The sequence below is a fragment of the Thalassophryne amazonica genome, chromosome 19 (assembly GCF_902500255.1).
Source record: "Thalassophryne amazonica chromosome 19, fThaAma1.1, whole genome shotgun sequence".
NCBI classification, from domain to species: domain Eukaryota; kingdom Metazoa; phylum Chordata; class Actinopteri; order Batrachoidiformes; family Batrachoididae; genus Thalassophryne; species Thalassophryne amazonica.
The window spans coordinates 56,992,596-57,013,790 of NC_047121.1; the positions used below are offsets into that span (position 1 = coordinate 56,992,596).

General features: G+C 40.1%; 1 protein-coding gene across 4 annotated transcripts in view; it reads left to right on the top strand.

Moving 5' to 3' along the window:
- dnajc17 (DnaJ (Hsp40) homolog, subfamily C, member 17) overlaps positions 1-21,195 on the top strand; it is an 81,578-nt gene that overhangs the window by 7,407 nt on the left and 52,976 nt on the right. For 2 of the 4 annotated variants that reach the window (XM_034195241.1, XM_034195245.1), the window contains exons 2-7: positions 4,451-4,520; positions 11,396-11,454; positions 11,538-11,625; positions 14,401-14,477; positions 16,079-16,187; positions 18,467-18,513. In XM_034195241.1, coding sequence (XP_034051132.1) covers positions 4,451-4,520; positions 11,396-11,454; positions 11,538-11,625; positions 14,401-14,477; positions 16,079-16,187; positions 18,467-18,513 — 450 coding nt within the window. The remainder of the gene's footprint in view (positions 1-4,450; positions 4,521-11,395; positions 11,455-11,537; positions 11,626-14,400; positions 14,478-16,078; positions 16,188-18,466; positions 18,514-21,195) is intronic. The other 2 variants (XM_034195242.1, XM_034195244.1) reach the window with 2 other exon arrangements.

Consider the following 21,195-nt stretch of genomic DNA (forward strand, 5'->3'; position numbering starts at 1 on the left):
TGCAGGTTTATGTGGTTGAAGTCCCTGTCACTACATACAGCGCATCTGGATGTTTGTTTTGATACAAGCTGATTGAGTTATGTAGCTGCTTCAGAGTGTCGTTAGCATTAGCTTGTGGGGGACGTAGACGGCCTCAATAAACACTGCTTTAACTTCCTGCGGCAGTTAGTGAGGGCAGCATTTTACTGTAAGATATTCTACAGCTTCAGAACAGTGTCTTTTCACCTCAGAACAGTTTGTGCACCAACCTTTGTTAATGTTGATGCAAAGCCCTCCTCCTCTGGTTTTATCGGAGTGCTGCTGGTCCCTGTCCGCATGGAAGAGTATCCGCTCATGTAGCTTGAAGGCAGAATCCGGCATGTTGTTGTTGACCCACGTCTCCATCAGGACATAAACACTGCAGCTCCGTATGTCCCGCTGATGTAATCTCAGTCGTAGCAAGTCCATTTTGTTATCCAGTGCACGGATGTTGAATAGAAATTGTGATGGATAGCCGGTCTTCCGCCGTTAGCTTTTAGCTTGTTTAGAAGACCTCCGCGTTTACCCCATTTTCGCTCATGTGTGCAGCGCTTCCTCTTGGGTCTAAGCCGGCTCTAGCTGAGACTCGCTCTGTCGAGACACATAAAACTGGGATTAAACTATATAGTGAAATTAAAGGGGGCTGGAACGGCGCTTTTGTCCTCTTCTGTGCTGGATGACAGTTGGGAGTTTGGAGGTGGCACAGCTACATGCAACGGCAGCTGTTTTCTGTTTTCATTAAAAGGTCGATTACAGGGGCTTAATTTTGATAATAGTAGTGTTGCTCCTCCAGTGGTCTGGCCAGTAACTCCACCTTGGCTGTGGCCTGTGCCAGATGTTGATTTGTCATTGACAGAGTTGCATAAAGATTTTAAAGGAAGTCTGGCGACTTATGCAAATGTCCATCTCAGGACTTTGTGGAGAGACATTACCCAGATTTACACAGATGGTTCGAGAGATCCAGCAACTAGACGAGTGGGTTTTGGTGTTTATGTTCCTCAATTTGGGTTCAGTAAGTGTCACCATTTATCTGACGGCATTTCTGTGTTTACCGCTGAGTTGCTTGCGATCCTCTGGGCACTGTGGTGGGTAGAGGATGCTGGACTTAAAAGTGTTGTAATTTGTTCTGACTCTCTGTCTTCACTGGTGTCTTTAGTGGGTGGAGGGTGCGTGGCCAGAGCAGATGTGGTTAGTAAAATTTTGATGTTGCTGTTTAAACTTGGAGAGGCTGGGTGTTGTGTAGGGTTTCTTTGGGTCCCAACCCATGTGGGAATTTATGGGAATGAAATGGCTGATGCTGCTGCTAAGGCCGGCTTAAGGACTGACACCATCCTGTTTCACATTCCTTTTAGTAGAATGGAGTGCCGTGGTTTTGTTAATGGTAGTATACACCAGCAGTGGCAGCACATTTGGGATACTGAGACCAAGGGTAGACACCTTCACACTATTGTTTCAAAAGTAGAGCAGGGTAATGTGTCACTGGGTGCCTCACGTCACGATGATGGGAAGTTGGCAAAGCTTAGGCTGGGTCATTGTGGGTTAAACAGTGGGCTGTATGTGCTTGGGAAATATCTGGACGGTTGCTGTCATTTTTGCAGTGTCACCGAATCTGTTCTTCATGTGCTAATACACTGCCCTTTGTATGCAGAGGATAGAAGGGTCATGTTTCGCGGTTTGGTAGATTTGGGTTGTAGTACCTTTTCTTTGAGGACATTACTGGGGCATGGAGCCTCCCAAAGAAGAGAGTGAATTTGGTGGTTTGTTTTTTAAAAAAACTGTGGCTTGTATTGGAAAATATAGGTGTGTTGTGTCTATCTCATTGACATTTAATAGGTGTTCTGTGTCTTATGACCTGAGGGGGGCAGCAATGCACTGACCATGTCTAGCCTGCCGACAACCAAGAAGAAGAAGAAGACTTGCTCTGTCAATCTGCCGAGTGTTGCCTTTAGGTCCGGGTGGATTCAGACATGTTGGCAATTGTTGTTTAGCTCAAGCAGATCTTTGGAGCTGTATTTTATCGCTGTGTTACTCGGAACACTAGAGCTGCTAAAACTGCTAAAACTATTATATTTGCTAAGGACTACACCAGGAGCTAGAGAAGCTGGTGCGTCTCTTCGCACCGCCAGCTTGGCAAAAAAAAAAAAAAAAAAAAAGAGCAAACAGTACAACAAAAAGTAAAAAAAAAAATCATGGCACAACTCGTGGCTATCTTGAAAAACGGTGTCCATATGTAATTGTCAGACAGTTAATGTTCTTTTATAAATTTGTGGCCTATGAGGTAAACACATGCTAAGTTTGATCCTTTTGAAAAAACAAACTGTCACAAAATGGAAACTTGTAGTTAGACTTGGACTTAAGATAAGATTTTTCTTTGTTCACACTTCCCAGGAAGACCTGAAGAAGAAACAGTAGGATCTGTAAATTGTGATGTACACCGCGCTGTGGGCATTAATCAACAGACCTTGGAAGAAGCATATTCAAGCAGTTGCTTCATGTCACTCTGATTTTAAATTTAACACTAATTATAGTGTTAAATTTCGGTCCAGATTGGCCCATGGAGTCATTTCATCACAGCTTATATTTTTGTCTGTATCTTGTGGCAGATGACAAAAGTAAGACTTGTATAAAGTTTCTAAGTTGCAACTGAAAAACAGTTTAGAAAAACTGGAAAATACAAAACAAAACCCAGAGTCCCAGACAAAGCAGCAGTCGGACCTTTGGAGATGCAGCAGATGCTTATTTGGCTTAACTGTGGTTTACTCAGAACAGAAAAGAAAGGGGGATTAAAAACTGCAGAGAGATTGACATATGTCTGCAGACATGCTAGCTGGTGAGGAAGCCTTTTATTTTGAAGAACAGTGTAGTAAATGTTCTTTGTGTGTGAGTTCTGGGTTGTATTGATTGCATTATACGTTGTCCTCTTGTGCACGTGCCCGTGTCGTTCGGTTATTGATTCGTATGTGACAACTTGTCAGCTGCTGCCTTGACAGCAGTTATGCTTCACTAGTAATTGTAGCCGCATTGGCAAGAGTCCTAGTGTGTCCTCAACCGTTCAGGCCAGCAGTCAGCTTGTGTGTTTGGCAGCAGTCCAGAGGCTTGCGTGTCGGTGTTAATATGTCGGGAGGCTCTGGGAGACTAAATATGTCCTAATGATGTTTAAACTGTCAAAGCCCTTGTATTGAACCACGTTCTCATCTGTCATTGAACATATGAAGAGACTAAGTGTTGCTTTTGACCAAGAGACAGAAGGCTCTTGGACTTAACTATTGGACAAGCTCAAGCTTTCGCTCATGTCCATCGGTCGGTGGGCATCCAGCCTAACGTGTCGAAGCCGAGTGCCAGGAGGTCTCAGTGGAGTACTGATGGATTACACAGTTTTTCTCTCTTCCCTCACACTTTTGTTCTCCCCTTTCAGCTCTGTATGTTTTGGCACGTATGCTCAAGATAAAATTGTGCAAAACAACACACAGACAAGAGTTGCATTTGTCAGAGAACATAAGATCCAATATAAATGTTTCCCAGACATGAAGAAAGGTGCTCCCAATTTCTCTGGCCCTCAGCACGCTGATTGTGAGCATGCCTGATTAGGATTGGAGAACGTGTGTGTGTGTGAGAGAGCGCGCTTGTACAGTACCAGTCAAAAGTTTGGATATACCTGAATTTTTTTTTTGTCATATATTCCATCTGTTGATTTGGTTTGTTAGCAGCATTACTCAAAAGCAAGAAACAATTTTTCATTAATCTCAGTCAAAGGTCTTCTCATGGATCAATCTGCATAAAGAAAGGGGAGCCAAGATTTTTTTTCTTTTTTTCTGTTTGCATGAGTTAGCCTTTTGGGCCGCTGACTGTAGAAAACCCATCATATTGGTCACTGTAGGAGAATCAATGCTGTCTGCAGCGGCAGATAACAGATATTGACATGAGAGATGTAGTCATTTTGCAGTGTCAATGAAGAAGACAGTGTTAAAATCAGAATTTTATTTTATGTTTTGAAGTGGTGCCTCGGTGGTGCCCTTACTGTCTTGGCCTTATTCTCAGTATTTGCAGCCTCGAAGAGTAAGCCGAGGCCGGTTCAAGAAAAATCTGCAAATATGACAAACTTCACAACACAAAGTTGTAAAATGATGCTCAAATCACTTGCAATTCATGGAGGAAATTGTACACCTCACCTGTGATTTGGAGGTACAGTAGATTGTAGAAAGAAGAGCTCGTTGAGAGACAAATCTAGAAAAAGCATAATCCAGAAAATTGCATAAAGATGCAACAGAGATTTTAAAACTGTCACACACGTCAATGTCATTGCATGGCACATAGTTACAGAGCTGCAGAGGATTTTAAGGTACACTCTGCAGCAGACTTAGAAAAAAGAGTGACTCGACCAAATGTAATGCCTTTCTCTGCCTCTCTCTGGTTTTTATTTTTTTAAACTCAGATCAAGAAAGCTTATCGACAGAAAGCTTTGAAATGCCATCCAGACAAGAACCCAGACAACCCAACAGCAGGTGAGTCAGTGAGGACGTGTCTGTTCCTCCATCTCAGAATGTCTTTTTACCTTTGGGCAATTTGCCTTTTTTTTAAACCATGTAAAGTTTAACACACTGACTTATTGTAAACAAGGTGTGTCAGTCAAACAGTCTAGATCCAGAACTGGCTTCAGAAAGGAAAAAAAAAATGCATTAATTTAAATTCAAGTCTTTTGAGCTTTTTAGGTTGTACTCGTATTTGTATGAGACAGTGACGATTAAAAGTAAAAGCAGGAGATGCCTTCAACAAAGACCTCCAGGCTGCAGAGGGTGCTGTGAGTGAAGCATGCTGCTGGTGTTTAGATTTAAAGAACCAGTGCAGTCTCCATAGGAGGTTTGTATTCCCATGGAGCTTGTGTAGATTTTTTATGGCTGGTTGTATGTGGCTGTGTTTCAAGGTGGAATGTACAAGGAGGTGTACTTACTCTTACATGGTTTTAACAGACAAAGTGCGTGTTTGTTAAGACATGGTTGACATTGAGATATGAGACACACAAATAGTTATTTTAAGAAAAAGGTTGACATTCATCCAACATGGTCAGACATATACACACATGGAGATATAGAAAGGAATAAACGCAGTTAGTGTACATGAAGCAAAAACGTGGATGTGAATACAGTAGTTATTGATAATGTGAGTCAAGGACATTTAGGTTTGTTGTGAAATGTGTGGCTTGATTGATAACTATTGTGTTTTCATATGTTTTGGCTTTTAGCAAGGACATTGTAGAGAGTTGAACCCCATTCCAACAATGTGAAAGTACCACTATCGGTGTGTTTTTCTTTTTTTGGTCATTGGGGGAAACTGAAAAAAGTAATGCAACAGCATGATTTTTGAAATTGTTTTGAAGGCTCAGTCTGGTTAGATTTCTTTTTTGAGGTAAAGGGTATGTATGGTGGAACACTGTAATAAGTATGAATTTGTTTAGGTGATCTGCAGACAGTCTGGCAGCAGCTTTTATTTTGAAATGTAGGCTACATGTTAATGGACTTCTTACCCACATGGATGTGCATGTGTTGGCATGTTGTTGCAAAATCGGTGAACTTTAAGAGTGGTGTTGCTTGTAATGGCCACCCTCTGTGCTGACTAAAGCTGACTTCTCACATTCGTATATAGTCGTATTTCTGCAGTACTTCACTTCCATTTGGCATGCCTGGCAAATCGCTTGTTTTTGTCAAGGTCGTCTTTGTTGTTGCCATTTATGAACCCAAAATGGTGGCAGATCATAGCTTTAAGGAGTTTTGGATGTTTTCTTGCTAGTGTTTAAATAGAATGGCATTGCCATACCAGGTTTGTTGTCCATTCAGTATGTGTGAGGGGAAGTGGCTGCAGAGCAGCAGAAGGCTTCTGGGCTAAAGACTGAAGATTGAAGAGGGTAAAATAAAGTTTGTGATGAACTTTGTCAATGTTCAGAAGTGTTTCTCTACTGTAGCTTACAGCCGTGTAGGTGGTGGAAGAATAGTACAGAGACGCCACAGAGGGCCCCATCTTGGAAATGGCAAATAAATGGTAAATGGACTGCATTTATATAGTGCTTTTCCATCTGCATCAGACGCTCAATGCGCTGAACTAATGTTACATTAATAAAAATAAAGGTTTTGAAAATGAATCCCCACAAATTTTCATAATAAAGGATGCACATCATCGTGCAATGCGCAAGCCATATCCGAAAGCTGAGGCCAATCTGACAGTCAGTGAGATATGTGAGCCACATACACAGACAGACGCACCTTGCTTTATACATAGATAATTACATTATATTTTTTATACAACTATTTTGTTAATAAACTGGTATTTGTCTCTATTGTTGGTGTGTCTCAAACTGTATAAAAAATATTGTATGATGTCCAGTGTTATATAGCTGCTTGATCTTCTTGAGCAACACCAGGGTTTGTTCTAAGGGATTATTTTCTTGCTATTTAGGGATAGATGCATTAGTTTTTGTTTGTTTGTTTTGAATGGGGCATTGTGGTTTTTATCTGCAACCAAACCTCATCTGTAGCAATTGTAAATGATTTTGCATGGAATTATCCCAATCAAACGATTCTTCCGGATCTGATCCTGAAGTTTTTTTGTTTTGTTTTTTTATTTGTATTTGACTAATTAAGCTATTCTAACCCTTCAAAGGAAGGAACTGATCAGGGGGACTCAGGTTTTCAGTCTCTGCTTGCGTTTGTCAATATTTTTCTTTTCACCCGGTCACTTTTATGAATCATGAGTCAGACAAGAGTTAATTATCCTGTAGACCTGTTTATTGTTGGAATTTATATATTTTTCCCAATAAATTGCTCATCGTTCCTCATAATGCTCAGTTAAATGATGAGTACCTTGCAGGAGGTCTAGTCAGTACCCATTTTCCCCACATGTTCCTTGACAAACATAACTGTCCAAATTCCATGAGCACTCCCGTCACTGTTATTCCCACACACACACACACCGTCCCTCTGGGGCTTCCTAAATCCTTCCATGGCTTGTCACCAACTGGCATGTCAGTAATTTGACTGGGAAATCTCAGTGTAGCTTTTTGTCGAAAGAGGAAAAAGGGCACCATGGACAAAAGGTTGGTCATGAGGCATGTTTTCAAATGAGGTTTATATGGTTTCTGGATGGTTCAGACCATTCCTGATTATATCAAAGCAGGAAAAAAAAAAACTGGGAAATTGGTGGGGTTTGGGAGTTGAGAGGCATAATACTAAAACAGGGGGTCGGTTTCCCAGAAATGGAAAAGAAGTGGTTTGGAGGGACTCAGCACTTGAACCCACACATGGACAGACGTGGTCTCTATTGCATGAGAGTGGGGGAAGTCTTGTGACATAGAGCTCCTCTGGGGAAGGTTGTGTTCATGCAAGAGGTGATCAGAGGGTCATGATTCTTCACAGAAGACTCCCCCCGCCATTATGCATTTTCCTCAAGACACATGTTGTGACACTCTGAGCTACTCAGCAGGGACGGTGGGTCTACCCAGTTGGTTTTCATTCCAGTGTGTTATATGCGTGTAGGTAACTTGACCACCCCTGTTGGCAGAGTGATCTTGTGTTGGCGTGCGCTGCTCAGTCCCGCAGAGAGTAACAGTATCACTCTGTTAGGGCCCCCATAAGTGAACGATTAAGTCTGGCTGGTATGTTGCAGTCATGTAGCGGTTGTATGTTGGTGAGCAGGGTTGTGGTCTCCTTTGTGTATATGTATGTATGTATGTGTGTGTGCGTGTGTTAGATGAGGGCTGGGGAAGCGGGTCTTGTGTGCGAGCTGTGATTACAGCAGCAGCCTCTCAAATTGTTGGAAGATGGATGATGAGGCCCAGGGTTTGTGTAGGAATGTTGCAGGTCACGTGAGTCTTCAGGCACTTTTTCGTGTCTCACCACTGTACATACAAGACATTATGTCATCATGCTTGTATTTATATACACACACATATAGTCTATATGATAACTCAAGATTGATACAGACTGTTGATACTGACAACACTTAACTCATACTTTATTTCTAGAGCACATTTTAAATTACAGCAGTCGACCAAAGTGCTGTACAGAAGTGGGCACCAGGTTACGGCCAATAATAAATAAACACATAGATTAAAATAATAACAATAATGACAATAATAAAATTACAGCAATCAGTAAAATCAATAACACACAAATTTAGCATTTGCTCATTTGTGAAATGCCAGTGACAAGAAAGTGACCGCAGCAACTCTCTGGTGCACAAAGGATTATGGGATATCTCAGTAGATGGCAGTAGAGACCCCGAAAACAACCTGAGCTTCCTTCTGGCATGTTTACATAAAACAAACACAATAACAACGTCTATAAACCCAGAGAATATATTCAGGAGAATTTTAGGCACCATATACAAAGAGTTTAATCCTGTCTTCCGTGTGCAGTGGTTAAAGTGCAGCCTGATCAGAGCATCTCAATGTATTTCTCCTGTCGTGAAACTTCACCCATAATGCACTGCAGCATGCATGTCCAAACACTAAAACCTTCAAAATTAGTGCATTACTTTAAAACTAAGACATATAACTGATATTTTCATTTTATAAAATGTCAGATGTGACATTAATTTAAATAACTTGCCTGGGATTAGTTTGGTTAAAATTTTCACCATAAGTTAAAACTGTATGCTTGTTAATGACTTGCGTGATATGCTAGAGAGTCATTATGGTGTAAAGAGAAATGATCTTTTTTCCCCTCTCTCACTTCCTTTCTCTCCTGTAACCAGCTCTCCTCTGCCTGCAGAGGATAGAGCTGTCTGTCTGCTACAAAACATTTAACAGGCAGGTACTAAAATCTTTGATTTCAGACTTCGTAAATGTTTTAACTGTTAAGCTTTATTCAGTCTGCCTGCAAAAATATGTTGTGGTCTAAAAATTGTCGGACCTAAATTTATCGGAAGCTAATTAGTCCACTGATGGTTTTCAAAGTTATCTGAAAAGCTAATCCAATAATGAAAACATTAGCTTTAATAATTAGCGTATTAGTGGAACTGTGCCCACTACCGCAATTCAACATGCAGAGCCACTTCAGATTTGCTGTGGTGACGCCGACTGCAAAACAAGGGAGTAGCCGAAGGGACTTACTTTTTACTTCAAGTCTCTAGGGTCTGGGACAATCTAATATAGAGGGGGAGACTGTTCCAAAGCCTGGGGGCAGCCGCCACAAAGGCCCTCTTACCTCTAGTCTTTAGTTTTCGACACCTCCACCAACATGATTCTTCTCTACAAGAGTCAGACAGAAGTCAGACTTCCAGAGCAAGAATTTTAGCTGAGGAAGCGTCTGCGATTTGAAGCGAAACGTCCTCGTGTCAAGCAACTCAGTCCAGTCGAAGATTCAAGCTTCTCTACTATGGAAACCACCTGGACAACTGAGAGCCTACACAGAAACCTCCACCAACAGTTGGTCAGAAGACCTTAAGGCTCTAGTTAGGGTGTAGCAAAGCAGGTGCTCAGAGAGGTACACAGGGGCCAGACCATTAAGGGCTTTGAAAACAAGTAAGAGAAGTTTAAAATCAATGCGATATCAGACCGGGAGCCAGGGGAGGGAGACCAAGACTGGCATAATGTGGTCGAGTTTTTTCTTACCCAAGAGAAGACAAGTGGCACCATTCTGAATTAGCTAAAGGTGGTTGAGAGAGGACTTGTCCAAGCCAGTGTACAGGGAATAACAATAATGCAACTTACTTGTAAGGAAGGCATGGACACAACCTTTTCAAAGTCTATCTTAGAAAAATAGGTCTTGGTCTTGGCTATAAGATGGAGTTGGAAAAAGCTTGTTTTAACAACAGCACTGATCTGCTTATCAAATTTAAAATGGCTGTCAAAATTCACCCCAAGGCTCCTTATGCAGGACTGATTGTTGGAACACTGTACTGTTACGAGGTAGATGAGCTCATTTGATTTTTGGGGGAGTTCTTACATTTTCATATGAACTCGAGGGCAACTCTGAGATTGACGTTCATGCACATTATCTAGTATAATGGACAATAACCAACAAACAGACATGTCCTTGTCCCCAATGACTGACCTTTAACAAATTTGACTTTGCTTGGGCAAGTCTGGAACCCATCTAATAATGTCTGTGCCAAGTTTTGACTTTTGACCCCAGTGACCATGACATTTGCCAAAACAAACTCTTTAAGGGCAATTTCAGGGCAGACCTGCATCTACACACCAGCTTTGGTGGAAGTCAACCAAAAGGTCTGTGAGCAATAGGGGAACAAATCAACAAACACTGCTCAAGTGATAGTATGGCGAGAGAAACAGCCATTTGGAAATGATAAGTTCTGGGAACTCATGTGCAAAGTGTGTGTACGCACAAAAACGTGGCGTACGTCTGTCTCCACGCTAACGTTCAGATGAATCAAAAGTGAAATGAGCTTGGAAATGTGTGTGCACCACTCAAAAATACTGGCTGGTGTACACACGTTTCTACAGCTATTGCTCTACTGCCAGCACGTAGAGGTGATGCTGGGACACTGTTAGTGTGAAAACAAGAAGTCACTAGTATGATGTGCACATCAGCGACACACTTATGAGCAATTAACACGCCCATGTGTTTGCAGTTATATGGGTGGACATAAAAGCATGCGGGAAGTGATGCGTAAAATTGCATTAACAATGGCTGCGTTAGTGTTGTTAGAGAACCCTGTAAATGGTGCAATCCAGCATGAGTGTGTATTTCAGGGAACACAAGGATTTACTTACAAATGACTCATTCTCCATACAAGTTTCAGTCCTTTTTTTCCTGAGTGAATTTGCAAAGTGTAATCATGCAATCACAGATATATCAAATGTAATTCGGAAATGCTGTTTCATATTTTGTATTTGTGAGTGTATCTATTCAATATGGGACAGAGTCGATGCTTTTCAATGAAATAATAGTAATTAAAAAAATCCACCAATGTTTATATATCGATATTGGCATATCAGTTATTGCTAAAAATCCAGTATCGTGCATCAGTAATTCACATCATTGTTCCCTTCTGTGCAGATTGTGGTATTTTATGTATGTACTTTCTTTCCAACTAGCAAAAATGACACGTCTTTGTCTGGTATGACCATATTAACTCACTGCTGGCACGCTGAGCTTTGCTGCTTACAAATGAATGAAAAACACACAACAATAGTTTTCTATGAATCTTGTAAGTGTAACTCCTCCTAAACCATAGGGAGGGTGGATTTTGCTGAAATGTCACCCTATATTAAGATGTGCATGAAAGAAATTAATTCTCATCCGATGTCTTCTATGAGAGATAATATGAATCATCATCAGGGTTTTATATAGTTTATACTGACTGCCCTGAAAGCAGCATTGACTGCGAGAGCTCTTGGCTATTCTTCTGTCTTGGTTCCTTCTAGCGGAGCTCTTCCACCAGTTGTCTCAGGCTCTGGAGGTGCTCACCGATGCTGCTGCCAGGGTAAGACCAGCGCCTCTATAAAATGACTCATAAAGCTCCTGATACACCCGCACACAGACAAAATACATGCTTTATGTTTCCAGGCTGCGTTTAATAAAATCTGTGCTGCCAAGAAACAAGCAGAGGAAAGAAACAGGAAACTAGACAACAAGAGGAAGAGAATTAAACAAGGTGAGTTTCCGGACTTACTCATCTTATTCTAAAATTCCAACACTGAACTCATTTTACAGCATCATTTAAATCTGTTTGATTCATCGTAAGTGTTCCAGTCTGGATGCAACAAAGGCTGAGATTATCAACTGGATTACTGTGACAGTGAACACAGCATGAAATAAAACACTGAAGCTGTTTATTAGAACACACCTGAAGATTGGAAATCATGCAAAAGTAGCTAAAAATAGAATGTTTCTAAATAGTACAATATTCATGCACCTTTTCAACAAGCTGATACATTTCACCAGCTCATGAAAAAAAAGCATTCTACATAACAATAGACAGCTAATGACAAGGTTATAATGTACAGCCATTAAAAATCACTCACCCTCAGCAGGAACATGGTATCTGTTTGTCTGTCCAATCTGCTTTCACAGATGGTTTTTTGGTCTGTTATGGTACATCTTGTGACAAATCGGAGGACTGTGATCGATTGTCTGCAAAGGCGCTGCAGTAATGACACAACGGCTTTCTGAAAAGTTCAGGGATTTTCAAATTAAAGTGCTCAGTGCACTCTGGGTGGGTGGGTTTGGGTGTGTTGGGGGGGGGCATTTTCTCCAGGTGACCACATAGGCTTTGTTCTCATTTTGAACAACTAAAGGAAAAAAAAAAATGCTATATGAACACAGGGCCTTAAAAAATGAACACTTTGTACACAGTTTTACATGTTTAACATGCATGGCTGTTTAATTAAAGATCACTTAAACAAGTTAATTAAACAAAACAGAACAACTGTTTAACAGTGTTTTCTTAACTGTTATGTCTTCATCTGAAAATTACTTTAAAGCGGTTTACTTCAAAAAGAAAGGTATTGTAGAGGTGCTTTGCCTCATGTGGAAAAACTGAGCTGTGTGTGATTTGAACAGCCTCAGTGCTGCAGAGCTCATCAGAGAGCCGAAACGAATGTTGATTAATGGATGTCCAGTGGTGGTTTGGTTTGTTTTGTCATAATTTATATATATATATATATATATATATATATATATATATATATATATATATATATATATATATATATATATATATACAACCCCTGGCAAAAATTATGGAATCACCGGCCTCGGAGGATGTTCATTCAGTTGTTTAATTTTGTAGAAAAAAAGCAGATCACAGACATGACACAAAACTAAAGTCATTTCAAATGGCAACTTTCTGGTTTTAAGAAACACTATAAGAAATCAGGAAAAAAAAATTGTGGCAGTCAGTAACAGTTACTTTTTTAGACCAAGCAGAGGGGAAAAAAATATGGAATCACAAAAAACAAAAGAATGCTCCAACACATCACTAGTATTTTGTTGCACCACCTCTGGCTTTTATAACAGCTTGCAGTCTCTGAAGCATGGACTTAATGAGTGACAAACAGTACTCTTCATCAATCTGGCTCCAACTTTCTCTGATTGCTGTTGCCAGATCAGCTTTGCAGGTTGGAGCCTTGTCATGGACCATTTTCTTCAACTTCCACCAAAGATTTTCAATTGGATTAAGATCCGGACTATTTGCAGGCCATGACATTGACATTATGTTATGTTCTTTTTGCAAGGAATGTTTTCACAGTTTTTGCTCTATGGCAAGATGCATTATCATCTTGAAAAATGATTTCATCATCCCCAAACATCCTTTCAGTTGATGGGATAAGAAAAGTGTCCAAAATATCAACATAAACTTGTGCATTTATTGATGATGTAATGACAGCCATCTCCCCAGTGCCTTTACCTGACATGCAGCCCCATATCATCAATGACTGTGGAAATTTACGTTCTCTTCAGGTAGTCATCTTTATAAATCTCACTGGAATGGCACCAAACAAAAGTTCCAGCATCATCACCTTGCCCAATGCAGATTCGAGATTCATCACTGAATATGACTTTCATCCAGTCATCCACAGTCCACGATTGCTTTTCCTTAGCCCATTGTAACCTTGTTTTTTTCTGTTAAGGTGTTAATGATGGCTTTAGCTTTTCTGTATGTAAATCCCATTTCCTTTAGGCGGTTTCTTACAGTTCAGTCACAGACGTTGACTCCAGTTTCCTCCCATTCGTTCCTCATTTGTTTTGTTGTGCATTTTTGATTTTTGAGACATATTGCTTTAAGTTTTCTGTCTTGACGCTTTGATGTCTTCCTTGGTCTACCAGTATGTTTGCCTTTAACAGCCTTCCCATGTTGTTTGTATTTGGTCCAGAGTTTAGACACAGCTGACTGTGAACAACCAACATCGTTTGCAACACTGCGTGATGATTTACCCTCTTAAGAGTTTAATAATCCTCTCCTTTGTTTCAATTGACATCTCTCGTGTTGGAGCCATGATTCATGTCAGTCCAGTGCAATAGCTCTCCAAGGTGTGATCACTCCTTTTTAGATGCAGACTAACGAGCAGATCTGATTTGATGCAGGTGTTAGTTTTGGGGATGAAAATTTACAGGGTGATTCCATAATTTATTCCTCAGAATTGAGTGAGTCCATATTTTTTTCCCTCTGCTTGGTCTAAAAAAGTAACCGTTACTGACTGCCACAATTTTTTTTCCTGATTTCTTATAGTGTTTCTTAAAGCCAGAAAGTTGCCATTTGAAATGACTTTAGTTTTGTGTCATGTCTGTGATCTGCTTTTTTTCTACAAAATTAAACAACTGAATGAACATCCTCCGAGGCGGGTGATTCCATAATTTTTGCCAGGGGTTGTGTATATATATGGCCTACATCCTTAGTGTATTTTTGATGTTTTTCCAACTATGACAGACTTGGAGGCCAGAGAGCAAGAAGCAGAGGCCCAGAATCAAGAGGAGGTGCAAATCACTAGAACACTTGAAGAAGAGGTAAGCGAGTTCAGAAATGGAATAGGAGATGCTCAATGATGTGCAAAATGAAAAACACAAAAGCGACGGTGGGTGGGTTGGGGGAGGGGGTACGATTCAAACTCCATTGGGAAGAATGTGGTCTGGTGTATCCATGAAACTCTGAGGAACAGGCAGGTGCTTTTATCTGTTATTTGTCAATTTCTGCTGTCAAATCATGTTGCACGCACATCTAAAGTCTTGAGTCATGAACAAAGGCTCTGTGTGAGCGAGGCGTTTTTTCACCGTCGTTTCACAGTTAATGGTAAAAGGATTGGATGGTATTGTTGCATGACTTGATGCACTTTGTTCAGAACGCCAGCGACAAATAAAAACTGTGGGCGTGCTTCCAAGCTACGTATGATCTCAGTGTACTTCATACATCAAGTATGTGTGTTTATGGAGGTAACCAGTAGGTGGCAGTGTTCTGTTTCCTGTGCAGTAGTGAGTCATGAAATAAAGTTGTTTGCAGGGTTCTGCTGGAAACTGAGCAGGTGGGAAAGTGATACAGCTGCAAAAAAAACACTGATGGGCTGTTTCCAAAATACAGCTTGTTTATAAATTATCATTTTATTTAGTTTATAAATTATCATTTTATTTAGTAATGAAAAAATGTGACAAAAAATGTGCCAAGAAAGTATTTGGCGCTCCCCCTCCCAAAAAAAACTTTCAGCAGTTGAAACTGGATGTTGCTGTCACCGTGAAAACTGACACTTCAAAATGATATTTTAGTGCAGCAGATAACTGAAACAATCTGAATGATCAGGAGCTATGGGGTAAAAACAACAAAAATGGTGACAAAGGTCAGTTTCAGTTTGTACAGGGGTCAAAAGCTAAAGTTTCTTCAATTTTGGTAAAAAGTGATGCAAATTATTGGTTGAGCTAATAGGATTAATAAATGGAATAGTTTTGATTGTGTTGAATGTTTGGTCTCCAAAGTAAAGGTCAAACAATGTTGACGTCCATTGGATTCTATGACGTGACATATGTTACCCCGTAACATGATAACTAAGCATGATACATGGTCCAAACTATTCCTTTTTAAAACGCTGTTAACTCACCTAATAATTTGCATAATTTTTTACCAAAATTGGAGCAACTTTAACTTTTGACCCCTGTACAAACTGAAACTGACCTTTGTCACCATTTTTGCTGTTTTTACCCCATAACTCCTGATCATTCAGTCATAGATAGTCCAAACTATACCTTTTTGGAATCTTTACGATCATACAAATAATGTGGTGTAGTTTTCAAAATGATTTGAGCATTTTTTTATTTTGACCCTTGTGTAATTCTTCAGTTGACCCCTAACTGGCCGCCTATTGAAAATTCAAGTGGCCAGTCGTTTTTTTCAAATGAGTAATGTCTAAGGAGTATTTGTGCCAACTTTGGTGCTTGTATCACCATTTGCATGATTTTGCTCTAAATATTCTCTTAGCTGCTGCACTGTTTTGTCTGCAGTCAGATTGTCTTGATTTTTGCATGAACATACTAGTCAGTGTGACAAATATATTGAAATACAAAAGATCCTTTTTACAGCACTACATATTTTTACATGTGGTTTTCTTGTATTGTTTCAACAGATTTCCCGTCTGAGGGAGGAAGGATCCAGACTGCTCGAGGAAGAACAGAGACTCATCAGAGAGCAAATTCAGAAAGAACAAGAAGCTCTGCAGCAAAACAAAAACAAAAGTACTTTTCCACTTCTTCTCTTCTCATCAGCAGCCAGGGTCTAAATCAGTCAAACTGCTGAAAGTGCAAACTAATTTGAAGCTCCTAACTACACACTTAAGCTACCTTTAGACTTAAAAATATATTGAAACATCATCTAAATGCATTGAGACCAGGAGCCGGCTGATGACTGCAGCTCCACAATAGAGCTGTGTGCGTGCATGTATGTGCACAACAGGTTAGTAAGTTTAATCTTTTAAATCCTACAACCCATCGGCAGATTTGAGGTGCATGATTTCTTCAAAAGGTGTCCCCAAACCTACTCCGTTCACCAGAGCCAGAAACTGTCAAAAGAAAATGAAATATCAGGTTTTCAGATTTCCGGCAGTCTTGGAACTCATCGTGCAGAATATTTACCAAATTCATCCATCCATTTTTCAAACCTGCTTTTTCCAGGTATGGTTCACGGAGGGGCTGGAGTCCATTCCAGTGGTCATTGGGTGAGAGGTGGCATTCACCCTGGACAGGCCGCCAGTCTATCACAGGCTGGACACACACAGACGGACAAACACAGTCACACCTATGGTCAATTTTCACTAATTCACCAAACCTGCATGTCTTTGGAAGTTGGAGGAAGCCGGAGCACGCAGAGGGAACGCCCATACAAATCCCACACCAGGACAAGAACCAGGTGGGAAGAGAACCTGGAACCTTCTGACTGTAAGGCAACAGTGATAACCACAGAGACACCATGCCGCCAAAACAACTAAATCAAATATTAAAATAGTGATATTTAATCAAAACCACTTTATAGTGCTATGGCTTTTACCACCATTACAACCCCAATTCCGATGAAGTTGGGATGTTGTGTGAAAAATAAATAAAAACAGAAGACAATGATTTGCAAATCCTCTTCAACCTATATACAATTGAATACACCACAAAGACACAATATTTAATGTTCAAACTAATAGACTTTTTTGTTTTTGTGCAAATATTTGCTCATTTTGAAATGGATACCTGTAACACATTTCAAAAAAGCTAGGACAGGGGCAACAAAAGTGGGAAGGTTGATGAATGCTGAAAGAACACTTGTGGAACATTCCACAGGTGAACAGGTTAACTGGAAACAAGTGAGTGTCATGATTGGGTATAAAAGGAGCATCCCCAAAAGGTTCAGCCATTCACAAGCAAAGATGGGTGAGGATCACCACTTTGTGAACAACTGCATGAAAAAAATAGTCTAACAGTTTAAGAACAATCTTTCTCAATGTTCAATTGCAAGGAATTTAGGGATTCCATTATCTACAGTCCATAATAGAATCAGAAGATTCAGAGAATCTGGAGAACTTTCTACACGTAAGCAGCAAGGCCGAAAACTAACATTGAAAGTTGATGTAACACAGTGGTAAACATACCACTGTCCCAGCTTTTTTGAAATGTGCTGCAGGCATCCACTTCAAAATGAGCAAATATTTGCACAAAAACAATAAAGTTTATCAGTTTGAACATTAAATATCTTGTCTTTGTGGTGGAGTCAAATGAATATAGGTTGAAGAGGATTTGCAAATCATTGTATTCTGTTTTTATTTACATTTTACACAACATCCCAACTTCATTGGATTTGGGGTTGTATTATAGTAAAATGATGCCAAAATTATTTAAATTTCTGTATTTTCTTTTTTAAAAATTTCAACTCCTCAGTGCAGCTGTAAAGCCTCGAATGACTCAACTGAGACCAACGGTCTTGACAAAAAGTTCATGAATCTTCAGCTGAATTGGAGGCTGGAGCACAGAGGGAATGATGGAAAAAACAGCAAGCTGTTTTAGAGAGAGAAAGTGGCACAGAAAAAGGAACATTTATATTATATCTGTATTATATCTGCAGCATATGGAACCACCTCCCCCCCCCCCTTTTTTTCACATTATTAGTAACTCTTGCATATGTGACATTTATAATTTTTGTAAAATGAAATGTCTAAAAAAAAAAGTCAAATTGCATTTTTTTTTCTTTTATGATTTATTACATTATAAATGTGATATCCTGCACAAAATACATTTTCCAGTTCCCAGTTCTTCTAGCAATAACTGCAGTTTTTGTAGATGTGCAGGACTGACAGGTGCTATGATAAATGAGGCCACGGGGGGGTGTCAGCGCTAAATGATGACAAAAATCGCTCTGAGTTCAGAAGGTTAAATATTCTGTAACGTGCAACATATTTGTTGTCTAAAATCAGCAGTTTGCTGATCTCTCCATGTCTCTGTCTCCTTTCCGTTTGCCTCATGTTTTCTGTCAACAGCAGGATTGGAGAGATGTTCCAGGAGCAGCATGACCCCCAAGTTGAAAGTAAGTCCTTGGAGAGTGAGTTTCTAGTCAGGGGACAAGTCTGGGGGGGAAAGGTCATGGCGAGGGTTGTGATTCTTGGAGGACGAGACTGGAAGGTGCAAGGGACGTGGAAGATCTCCATGTGAGCGAGAGTGCAGGCAGAATCTCAGCAGGGATTTTGACAGAACCGGAGACATTTGCAGTTCATTAGTTGGAGACCACATACACTGTCTCTGCGCTGTTTTCGAAAGCTCATTCCTTCAGAGGGGGCATGTCAGGAGACCTGTAAGCACGCCAAGAGACGGCTTATTATATTTCCTGCTGGAGAGCACCTAGCCTGCGTGTATTAACAGACAACAGGGATGTTAGCTAATGTGTTTAGACATTAAATCTGGTTTTGCAGTTTGATAGCCAGCTCACTGAGCAGCGTGCTCCTCAACGCTTGTGTGCTCAGTTCCAAAAACAAGCAGCAGCTGCGTCACAGGTCAATGTGCATGTGGGGAGCTCTGCACGCATTTTAAGAAATTATCAGGCTGCAATATGAAGATTTCATGTTTTATTTGTTTTTTTTAACAGCTTGTGAAGCTGCAGTTCTTTACTTTGTTTTTTTCCCTCCAGTTTTACTGTTATTGTTTTATTGCATGAGGCTGGATGAAAAAAAGAAATTTTATTTGTGAAACAGTTTTATAGATATTTGGCAGAAACATCTATAAGTTGTAAGTTGTGCTTTCTGCTTTTGTTGATCTTTTTCTTTGATTGGTAGAAGACTTGGAGGTTGGGAGTCAGTTTGTTTGTGTTTTTCAAATCAAATTTACGTATTGTCACCACAGGGAAACTTAGCTTTGACAAAAAGACAGACACACAACACAAAAAAATCAGATCCAGCATAGATGAAATACATTAAAACTGAGGTATAAAAACCTGCCTTAAAACAGGTTAAAAGACTGATTAAAAATCAGTTTCAAAGCCTTAATCCTGTCCCCATGAAATTCAAAAAGCCCTTAAATTGTGATTTAAGTTAATATAACCAGTTTGACTTTTGTTCTCCCCCACATCGAATAAAATTCTGCTTATTATTGGTACAAAAAGCCACATGCTCAAATATAAAATAATGATGCATTTATAGCTCATATACATTTAAGCGCTGCATGATGAAGTGAGGTTAGCGGGTTAGTGAGGTATGGTAAGCCCAAAGCCGCGGCTTTCTGCCACAGGAGTGTGGCTGTCCTTTAATCTAGTTAGCTCACCATAACCTGATTAGGGTCGGATTACATTTCGTCTTTGTCTTATTGTACATTGGTCGATTCAAGTTACTTGATTAATGGGATTTTTTTTTTTAATGTATAGAGCTGTTTTTCATATAGAAAAGATAAAAAGTATTTTTGTATTTATCATAGGTGATATTCTGTCTATAAAATGAATCTGCTTTTCCACGAGGTTGAAATACATGTCACATGACCGTTACCTGCCCCTTTTTTATGGGAACGCAACACATGACCCAAAGCAGAAAACCTGGGTTAACAAATACAGCTGATGATCTACCAGTTAGCTTTGATTGTGACTTTAGGGTTTTGTTGAGCCAGCTCACACAAAGAAAGCCTGGGTTTGTGGATCCAGCTCAGCTGTTTGTAATTATCCTCACAATTTCAACTGAATTTATTTTCACAAGCATTCTGGAGGATTCTCTGACTTCCATATGGAGATGAGTCCTCTTGTTTTGTTATTCCTGGAGTCACGAGCTCAGAAATAACAGGACAGTTATTTCTGATCCATTTTCATCATGATGGCTTTTTAGCCGCCTGGAATCTGTAAATCTGACTTTAAATGACTTACAGTTTTACCCTCGACTGACTTCATCTTTGAACAAACAAAGACTCGAGTTTTGGTCTCGTATTTTGCCCTTCGTAGGTGAAAAATGATAATTACAATCTTTGATGCAAGTTCAGATCTAGACTCAAGTATCGTATGTGCCTTCTGGGAAACAGGAACCGCAATTTTCACATAGTCTTTCATAAAAGTCTTCTCTGTTTGACTCTATCTTGAAGCTGAGTGGAGATGTAAAAGACAGAAGTTGCACAATGCACAGTTTTCCAAACACACACAGTTGGCTGTAACTCTTTCAGAGTTGTCTGAGTGTCTTGGTGGTTTCCCTCACGAGTATCCTGCTCACACAGTCACTCAGCTTTTGAGACTTGCCTCCTCTAGACAGATTTACTGTACATTACCACTCTTAAATGGGCAATAATGTGATATTTGTGTTAAAATTCCACACAAAAATCAATGTCCAAATACTTACGAACCTGGCTGCGGTTCACAATTATTAGATGAACTGTACTTAACAGTTTTGCAGCTTCTCACAAAAGTCACCAGGTTTTGCTGCTGTGCACGCGCTGCGAGTCTGTGCACGCACGGTGAATTCTTATCAGTTTTTCCATTCGGATGTGATGCTCTGGAATCGTGCGGGAGAATTTTAGACAAACGAAGTGTCGTCGTCAGCAATGTTTTCTGCCTGCTGAGAAGATGAATGTGTTGCAGGAGACTGTTCTTGGAGAGGGAACATATGACTTCGGTGTAATTGTTGGTAAAAGAGTCAACCTAAGCAAGAAAATTCCCAGAAATCCAGTCAGCAGAACTCTGGACTCAGTTCAGCTCTCAGCGGACTGCTTGCCATTATTAATATTTCATTGGGTCAGTGTGATAATG